The sequence below is a fragment of the Heterocephalus glaber genome, unplaced genomic scaffold, assembly GCF_053883595.1.
Source record: "Heterocephalus glaber isolate CG9 unplaced genomic scaffold, H.glaber_assembly_v1.0 deba00001670, whole genome shotgun sequence".
In the NCBI taxonomy this organism is placed as follows: Eukaryota; Metazoa; Chordata; class Mammalia; order Rodentia; family Bathyergidae; genus Heterocephalus; species Heterocephalus glaber.
In genome coordinates, this window is record NW_028258408.1 from 199,712 (window position 1) to 209,591 (window position 9,880).

General features: G+C 48.0%; 1 protein-coding gene across 1 annotated transcript; it reads right to left on the reverse strand.

The window, feature by feature from the left end:
* Positions 1-1,991: 1,991 nt before the first annotated feature.
* Rps16 (ribosomal protein S16) lies at positions 1,992-4,231 on the reverse strand. Its single transcript, XM_004859115.4, has 5 exons — positions 4,054-4,231; positions 3,818-3,919; positions 2,533-2,629; positions 2,375-2,422; positions 1,992-2,288 (listed from the first exon to the last, which is right to left on the reverse strand). The coding sequence occupies exons 1-5, from the start codon at positions 4,099-4,101 to the stop codon at positions 2,143-2,145; spliced, it is 441 nt and encodes a 146-aa protein (XP_004859172.1). The 5' UTR covers positions 4,102-4,231; the 3' UTR covers positions 1,992-2,142.
* Between the last annotated feature and the right edge of the window lie 5,649 nt (positions 4,232-9,880).

Sequence of the window (9,880 nt, forward strand, 5' to 3'; positions counted from 1 at the left end):
GTGGCTGCCTAACATGGTATCAAGACCCTCAGCTGACCACCCAGCTCAATGTTACTTCCATTTTTCAGTATGTTTTTCTTTCTTCCTCTACAAAAGGAGGAAAAACCTAAAGGCGATTTAGTCCACAGCAACATATTGCTAGGTGTTCCCCATGTGCTAGGCAATTTATCAAGACCCCCTTTCAGAAACAAGAAAACCAAGCATAGTTGCGCACACCTGCAATCCCAGGACTTGGGAGGCTGAGGCAGGAAGATCGCCTTGAGTTCAAGGCCACCCTGAACTGCATAGCTAGGCCATCTCAAAAAAACAGAAAAATTAAAAAAAAGAAGGGCTGGGGATGTAGCTCAAGTGTGAAGACTCTAGATAAAATCCCCGGTACCATTAAATAAATACAAAACTGGCCAGCCATAGTAGTATATGTCTATAATCCTATAAACACAATGGCTGAGGCAGGAGGATCCTAGAGACCAGCCTGGGCTTCAGTGAATTCAAGACCAGTCTGGACCGTATAGCAAGACCGTTTCAAAACTTAAAACAAGGGGCTGGGATTTAGCTCAGTGGTTCCACCATCTGTCTCACAAGCACAAGGACTGAGTTTGATCCCCGGTACAGAAAAAAAAATTTAAAGGGCTGGGGATATAACTCAGTAGTGCAAAGTCTGCCTGGCAAGCCCAGGATCCTGAGTTCAATCCCAAATACCTGAGAAAAAAAAACAAACCTTGAAATCAGGCACGGGCCTCAAGCTCTCAGCTGCTGACTTCACAGATCCTACTCAGACAGTCTGTCCTTGGTTTCTTTGTATTAAACATTGCTGTTGACATTATACACTTCCTGTTCTTCCTGCCATGAACATAGCAGTGGGGCTGGATGTGGTGGTACATGCTACAGACCCAGAACTAGTGAGGGTGAGGCAGGATCACTAGAGCTCAGTTTAAGGTTGGCCTGGGCAACATAGTGAGACAGTTCCTTAAAAAAACCCAAAAGAAAACCAACATGGGACGGGGATTTAGCTCAGTGGCTTGCTTCGCAAGCACAAGGCCCAGAGTTCAATCCCCAGTACCAAAAAAAAAACCAAACCAGTTGGCACTGGGCTAGGGATGTTGCCCACAGGTAGAGTACAAGAGGGAGAGAGTGGTTTCTTAGCATGTGCAAGGCTCTAGGTTTGATTCCCAGCATCAAACAAAAACAGCAGCAAAGGAAGCCAGCTGTGGTGGCACACGCCTGTGATCCCAACACTGGAGAGGCTGAGGCAGGGTCACCATGAGTTCAAAGCCAGAGACCCTATCTAGAAAAAGAAAACAGCAGCCAAGGCACTAAAAAAATGGACAGCTGGGTGTGGTGGCACCTGCCTGCCTATAGCCCCAACTACTTCGGAGACTGAGGCAGACTGCCGAATTTAAGCCTACCCAGGGCAACTCAGACCCGCCCCCCCAAATTAAAAAGCTAGGGTATGGTAGTACACGCCTGTAATCCCAGCACTCTGAGAGGACGAGACAGGAAGATTACAAATTCAAGCCCAGCAGGGCAATTTATCAAAATTCTGTCTCAAAGTAAAACATGGCTAGGGGTGTAACTCACTGTGAAGGCTTGGAACCACCAAAATAAACAAACAAAAAAAAGCAAAAGGGCTGAGAATGTAGCTCAGTGTGTGAAGGCACACAGTTCAATCTCCATGACCGCAAACTAATTAACTGAAGTTTAACATGGGCTGGGGTGTTAAAAAAAAAACAACAAAAAAACCATGGGCTTGGGTGTACACATTCACACATTCTACAAGCTTGATGGCCACCAACTGTCCACAACCACTGCAACCTTGGCTGTGCCTGCACTCTAGGAGGGGTAGGGAAACAGACTAGGTCTCCTTGTACCTACCACTGCCACCTGTCTACACTTCTGGAAGGGCTAAAATCAAGACTGGCAATGGCTACAGGCCTTTCTTGTATACCAACTAATCGGAGACCTACGACCAGAGACCACAGCACAGTCCTTGCAACCTTAAAATTCCATGTTTATTACAAAGGTCAATGCCAATTCTTTTTTTTTTTTTTGGTACCAGGGATCAAACTCGGGTCCTTAGCTTGTGAGGCAGGCGGTGGAACCACTGAGCTAAATCCCCGGCCAATGCCAGTTCTTATGATGAGTTTATCGGTAGGATTTCTGGTAACGAGCACGGGCACCAGGGCCTCCAAACTTTTTGGATTCACAGCGACGGGGGTCAGCTACCAGCAGGGTCCGGTCATACTGGATGAGAATATCTTTGATCTCCTTCTTGGAAGCCTCATCCACATCTGGAGATGAGAAATGGTGAAGATTTAGATAACCCCAATCCCTGACTTGGGCCCTACCCACTTACTAAGGTCTCACTTGTACTTACATTTCTGATAATAGGCCACCAGGGCTTTGGAGATGGACTGACGGATAGCTACAAGGAAGATACACAATAAAAAGGTACATCAGCTTTGTGAAGGCCCAAGACCAGGGCCTTGATCCCAGGGCCATTTCACAACCATGTACCTAGGTTCTGGGACTCACCGTAAATCTGGGCCACATGACCACCACCCTTCACACGGACACGGATGTCAACACCAGCAAACCGCTCCTTCCCCAGAAGGAGAACAGGCTCCAGTAACTAGGGAGACAGGAATAAACAGGGTTTTTAAGTCACAACCTGGGCAGCTTAACTACATTACCAGGCATTCCTCTTTATCTTTGTGTGGCTATTGCTACCACCAGCCTCAATAAACAAGTGGATGGGGAGTCAGGGTGTCACCACACTGCAGTCTCTGCCCTATTCTTCCCTTCCCAGCTCTATGTCTTTCACCAGTGCCTGTTTAGATAATTCTGTTTTATCTAACTTTGATCTCAGCTCACAGGATCACCCCTTTATCCCTCCCCTCATTCCCAAGCCTTCTCTGGGCTCCATGTCCCAGCGGAGATCATTTGGACTAGTTTTCTGGTACTGGGTCCAGTTCACATCCCTGTAAATCTGGGACACAGGACCATCTTTTCACTAATTGGGGAGCTCCATGAGAGCAGGACTTAGGGTCATCTGGGTTACTGGTATGTCCCCAAAGCTGAACACAAGACTGTACACACATATTCTTTGAATAAACTGATAGCCAATAACAACCACAATATTCAGTGTCTGCCATATGAAGGAACCTCAAATACTTTTTTGTTGAATTCTAACTTATACTGCAATGAGAATCTTTTCATTCACAGTCAAAGAGAGAGGTCCAAACAGGGAGCAGAGGACTCCCTTTCACAGCCAACCATTTCAAAAGACCTCAGGGCCGGGGATTTAGCTCAGTGGTGCAGCGCCTGCCTCAAAAGCACAAGGACCTGAGTTTGATGCCCAGTACTGGGGGAAAAATTAAAAAATAAAACAAAAAGATCTCAATTCTCTTGTCCTTCTAATACCACCTACTACCTAATGTTCAGACCCTACTTCAGAAACTTCAGACTTAACAGAACATTAATCCTTGTCCTCAGGTAACCCATATTCCTGAGAGGAAAACAAGTCAGGCCTCACAAGCTCGCTATTCCCCTTGCTACCTGGTCCCTTCAGTTGGGTCAGCTCCCAAATATCTCAGTTTTCAAAGTATCCACTTAACCTTCAAGGCCCACGTTTTCACTTTCCCAACTTGTCTTTTTACATCTTCCAAATCCAGGCCCGGCTATATTATTAAGTACTCCCCCCACCCCAAGACAGCTTCTAAATACCTATTTATCAATACTGGCTCCCTCAGCTTCCAAAAGGTGTAGCATTCCCTCTCCCAGGAGCCCTCCACTCCATGCCCATCTCGAATCCCAGTACCTTGTATTGCAGCGTGCGCGGCTCAATCATCTCCAGGGGACGCCCGTTCACCTTGATGAGGCCATTGCCCCGTTTGCAGTGTGCCACGGCTGTGGCCGTCTTCTGTAAAATGCAAGGAGATCGCGGGGCCATGTGAGCTTTGGGCTCCGGCCGCCAGGGCGAGCCCAGACCCCTGCCCATTGGCCTCCGCCACACCCTGGCGCCCCCGGACCTCACCGATCCAGCGCCTGGCCTACCTTGCGACCGAAGACTTGCACGGACTGCAGCGGACCCTTAGACGGCATGGTTGCTAAAGCACACCAAAGCTCCACACCGCGCGGCGCCGCAACCGGAAAAGGAAAGCTCGGGGCCACCCAAGCACCTTTTCAGGGCCTGCGCATGCGTCTTGTGCGCCACATCACGACAGGAGGGAACTTTACGGCTCACCTTGTAGCCGGGGGCGGGACCTCTGGTAGAGGCCCGAAGGGCCTCTGGGAGGGGAGGGGAGGGGAGGGGAGGGGAGGGGAGGGATGGTGGGGTGGGGTTGGGTCGCAGACTAAGCGAGCGGCGAGACGAGCCGGCTTTGATAGCCTTGGTCGTTTTGGCATTCCGCCAGCTCTCATTGGCATTTCGGCTCTTTTATACTCTCCCTCCGCCCCTCTCTAAGTCGATTCACAGCCTCCTACCCAGACAGTGTTCCATCCCTCTGGACTCCCTTCTAGAATCCCCATCAGAGTCCTCCGAGGGGGAAGTCCGCGAAGGCCGCCGAGAGAAATCAAGCCCGATTCCCAGAATCCCAGCCCTCAGAACCCACTTTCTTTAGGATCCACTTCTAGTTCCTTTTCCTCCTCAGAGTTCCCTCCCCTAAAATCTACCTTCCACCTGAATTTCTTTCTTTCCATTTTCCTCTCTCCAGGACCCTGGTCTCCCAGAATCCTTCACCCAGAGACCCCCGCCCCCCAGTCTCTCTTCAGAGCCCTCAATCTAGAGTCCTTTTTTCCCCTGAATCTCCCTGCACTCAGGGCTCTTTTCCCAAACCTAGTCCTCCTCTTCAGAATCTTCCTCTTGAGACACACTTACCTGAAATCCCTCTCCAAAACCTCCCTTTCCTCTCACATCCATCTTTTCCAGAACGCCTCCCCCAGAATAGCCTTTCACAACATCTCCTCTCTCAGAGCCCCATCCCCAAATCTGCCTTTCCCCAGAATTTCTATTCCTTAGGAGACTTCTCTCCCCAGCAACCCTCTCCCTGGGAATCATCCCCACCCCCAGGAGCCTTCCTCTTCAGGGTCCCTACCCTAGAATCTCTTTCTCCGGAACCAGGTGTGGTGGTACACACCTATAACCTCAACACTTGATCTGGCCAGGTGTGGTGCACACCTATAACCTCAACACTTGGAAGACTGGGTCAGGAGGATAGCTGCAAGTTTGAGGCCAACTTGGGCTACGTAGTGAGTTCAAGACCAGCCTGAACTACATACAAAGGCTTTGTTACAAAAAACAAAACAAACAAAAAACACCCTAAATCATCTCTTTACCCACCCCCAAGTCACTTTCCCCTCTAGGCTCCTTTCCCCCACGTAATTCTCCATCCCAGTTCCTTCAGAACTGTCTGAGGAACCCCAGGTTTAGGTTGTTCCCCCATTCCAAACCCCCAGTATTCTCCCCAACCAACAAGCTCCCCACTACCAGGGGTAGAATCTGCCTCAGTTTCTCTGGCAGCACAGGGTCTGAGGATTCCCTCTTATCAGAGAGAGTGGAGACCAGGTGAAGATTAGAAGCAGGAATTTCCATGAGTTGGAGGCCAGCCTGGGCTACATAGACCCTGTCTTAAAAAATCCAAAAACCAAGCAAAACAAATAAAGATCAGAGGGCAGGGTGGAGGCCACAGGAATGATCCTCTAGCCCAGAGTCCCCCTACTATAGGGAGGGAGAGAGAGAGAGAGAGAGGGAGCAGGGCTGGGGGAAGGAGGATGGGAGCACCAAAGGCATTCCAGGAAGAACACACAGAGATGTCAGAAGACAAGACGGAGGCTGGCACATAGGGAGAAAGATAAAGGGACCAAGGGACAAGAGAAAAGAGACACAAGGTCAATCAGAGATGGATTCAGAAGCCAGAGGGCCAGTGGCAGAGATTCAGAGGCAGAGAGGCCAACCCTCAGAAAGGAAAGACAAATGCAGGCAGGCACGAAGACCCCAAAAGACTTGAGACTGAAATAGAAATGTAACTACAGCAGAGCCCCCTCCGCCAAGCACCTGCAGACACAGATGAGCCACAGCACAGGTGTGGTCCCAGGAGAGCACAGGCCCCAGCCGCAGATGCACACACTGTCCTCCTCAGGGACCTGATGGGGGTCAGGGAGTTCAGTGATCTCCAGCCCTGGGGGCTGATCCTCATGCCCTTGCTAATTCTTGCATCTTCTGGTAGCTTGGGGGCCTTACCTCCTCTGGTTGCCTATCTTCCCCTGCCTCTTGGGGCACATCCCCCGAGTACCTGTGACAGGCAGGGGACAATTCCCCCCACCTACTCCAATTCTCTAACCCCTTCCCTCTCTTTGTACTTCTCTTCCTAAATCATGTTCTCCTGTTGGAGGTGGAGGAGGTTAGGAGGGCCCAGGGACCCCTTCTACCTCTACCAAAAAGACTCTTTACTTCCTCCCTGCCACCATGAAGATACTGGGAAGAGGGGCAGAGCCAGCAGATAAAGCTTAGCTGCAGGGTTTGGATAGGGAGGTGTTTGAGGAAAGGCCAAGCTCCCTCCACCAAGTCTAATTCTCCTTACCCCAAAATTACAGGAAAACAGAAAGGATAACAGCACTTTCTATACTCCAGATGGTGAGTATTTCAGTAGCTCCTTCCTGAAGTTGGAAATTTAGAAAGAATCTTCCGGACACTGCATAAGTGCATCCCCGAGCTCTCTGGAAGGAGCAACGGGAATGGTGTTCTGAGTGTCATACCCACTCTCCAGCTTTAACAGATGTGTTCTGATCATTGCTGATTCCAGTACCTAGAACAACGGCTGTCCTATAATGATAAATGATGATGATATAGTACTAAGTGATGGGACAGTTACATCTACACTTAAATAATGCTTACTCTGTGCCACGTACTAGACTAAATACTTTAAACTCACTAGCTTATCTACTTTTCACACAAACCCTATAAGGTAGAGAAGGGCCACCCGTGTGGGTATGAAGGTTTTCTGCACTAGGATCCCACATCTACAGGGATAGTATTTACATCCTGGACATTGCATGTGTATTTATTTACTTGCTTACTCATTCATTTACTTTTTTATATTTTCTTTTCTTTTTGGTACGGGGATCAAACTCAGGTCCTTGCTCTTGCACAGCAGGTGGAGAAACCACTGAGCTAAATCCCTGGCCCTACGTTTTTATATTTTCTTTTAAGATCTTTGCTCTATTCTTTTATTTATTTATTTATTTATTTATTTATTTATTTTATTAGTACATTTTAGGTATACAATATAATTCACCATTGGAAATTTGCACCTTTACATAATCTCTCTTGGTCATTCATTTACTTTTGAGACAGGGTCTCACTATGCAGTTCAAGCTGGCCTTGAACTCACTATGTAGCCCATACTGGCCTCCAACTCTCAGTTTGATCCTCCTGCTTTAGCCTTCTGAGTGGTGGGATTAGAAACTGCGTTACCACACCGGGCTCATCCTGAACATTATGAATTGCACACTTGTCAGTTTCCAGCAGATGGCAGTAAAGTATCTTGTTCTAATAAGATCAAGGCAGTATTTTAAGGAAGGAATGACTTTTTACTTTTATATTTTCATTTTTCTAAGATCAGGTCTTGGGGCCGAGGATTTAGCTCAGTGATTCCGCCCCCTGCCTCACAAGTGCAAGGACCAGAGTTCGATCCCCGGTACAAAAAAAAACCAAACCTAAGAGCAGGTCTTGCTGTGTTGCCCAGGCTAACCTTGGACTCCTGGACTCAAAAGGATTTCTTGCCTCTCAGTCTCCCAGGTGGCTGGGACAACAGGTCGGGTGGAAGGAGTGTATTTTTCTAACTTGTACATTGTACAATATGGGCCAACGTCATCCATTAGTGTAGAGGTATTTGGAGCCCCATTTTGGAGACGAAGAAACTGAAGTGCAGAGATGTGAAGGGGCTTGTCACAAATCAGAAACCTTGGAGATGATCACTTGGCCCCCAGAAATGTGTCCTGCTGAGTCTCTAGGCTGCTTCAGGCTGGAGCTGTCCATGATTGAGTCTGAGGATGGCCCATCTGCAGGGGCTTCTGTGTTCTGGCTACAGTGCCTGTTGGATGCCCTGGCATTCTCTCCCCAGAGACCTGTGGCCCTCTCTGGCCAAATTCTTGGAGTTATTACAGGGGCTTGTGATTGGCACCTTCCTGCAGCATGGGCCTTGGAGGACAGAGAATCCTAGGTACTCAGCCCCAGCTCCCAAACCCTAAGCCGCCCACTCCTTCTAGGCCAGAGGACCCCATCTGGAGCCCCAGTTGGCAAGGGAAGAGGTGAGGAGGAAAACAGGAGGTGAAATCTGAAGTTTAAGACTGACCTCCCAGGACAGGGAGTTGGCTAAATTGTTCCCACCTGGGCCCCTTTCTTTCAGATAATGTACCATGTCTCCTCTCCCACGAAGGGACAGAGCAGTGCACAGGTGTCCTCTAATCTTATCCCTGTCCCTTGAGGTCTGTGGTTCACATCCTTTGCTGTGAATAATTATCACCTGGAGAATTTTGAAGAAATACTGAAGGCCAGGCCCCCGCCTAGAGAATTTCATAATTGGTCTCTAGTGGAGTCTGAACACACGCACACACACACACACACACACACACACACACTCACATTATTTTTAGAAAATTCATTGATGCTGACTAATTTGGCAAATATTTGTAACTTACTCTCTCTCTTTTTTTTTTTCTTCCTCTTGGCTGGGCTTGAACTCATGACCGTAACAGTCTCAAGCTCCTAAGTGCTGGGATTACAGGCATGGGCCTCCATACCTGGTTTATAATCTACGTTTAAAAAAATAAACTTTTATTAAGGCCTAATTTATGTACAGTAAAGGGCACCATATTAGGTGCACATTTCAGTGAGTGCTGATAAATACATCCACGTCGCCATGTTTCCATCACCCCTCCTGTCACCAGTCGGTCTCCACCTTTAACTCCAGACACCCATTAATCTGCTGTCTGTGCAGATTGGTTTTGCTTGCTCTAGAGTTTCATATGAATGGAATTATTCAGCATATATCCGGGAGTCTGGCTTCTTTGACTCGGCATAATGTTTTGGAAATTCATTCACACGTGTATCAAGGGTTTGGTAGGATTCTACTGCATAGATGAATGTGCCACAATGTATCTGTTCTTCTCAAGATGGATATTTGTGTGGTTCCAGTTTCTGTCTATTATGTCTCTATTTATCACTGTGTCTGTTTTTCAAGTACAGTATTCTTTTTTTTTTTGGTACCGGGGATTGAACTCGGGATCTTCCGCTTGCGCAGCAGGCGGCGAAACCACGGAGCTAAATCCCCGGCCCATCAAGTACAGTATTCTAATGTGCTGCCAGGTCTGCAAGCTGAGAACCACTGATAAATGGAGGAAGAACAATCTATGGGGAGGAAAATCCCTCTTGCAGCAATGTAAGTAGTCATTATGTGTGTAGAATCATTTATTTATTTCAGTACTAGAAATTAAACCCACGACCTTCACACTGAGCCACACCTCCTCCTTTCTTTCTTTTTTCTTTTTTGTTTTGTTTTGTTTTTTGTTTTTGGTACCGGTGATCGAACTCAGGTCCTTGAGCTTGCGAGGCAGGCGATGGAACCACTGAGCTAAATCCCCGGCCCTTTTCTTTTTTTTTTTAATGACAGGGTCTGGCTAGGTAGTTCAAGCTGGCCTCAAACTCACTTTTTTATTTTTTGGAGACAAAGTCTTGCTATGTAGCTCAGGCTGGCCTTGGAGTCACTATGTAGCCACAAGCTGGCCTTGAATTCGCAGCGATCCTCCGGGCACGTGCGCCACCACACGGCAGGTTTAAACTCAGTATTTATGCCAGACTGGCCTTGGACTCATAGCAATACTC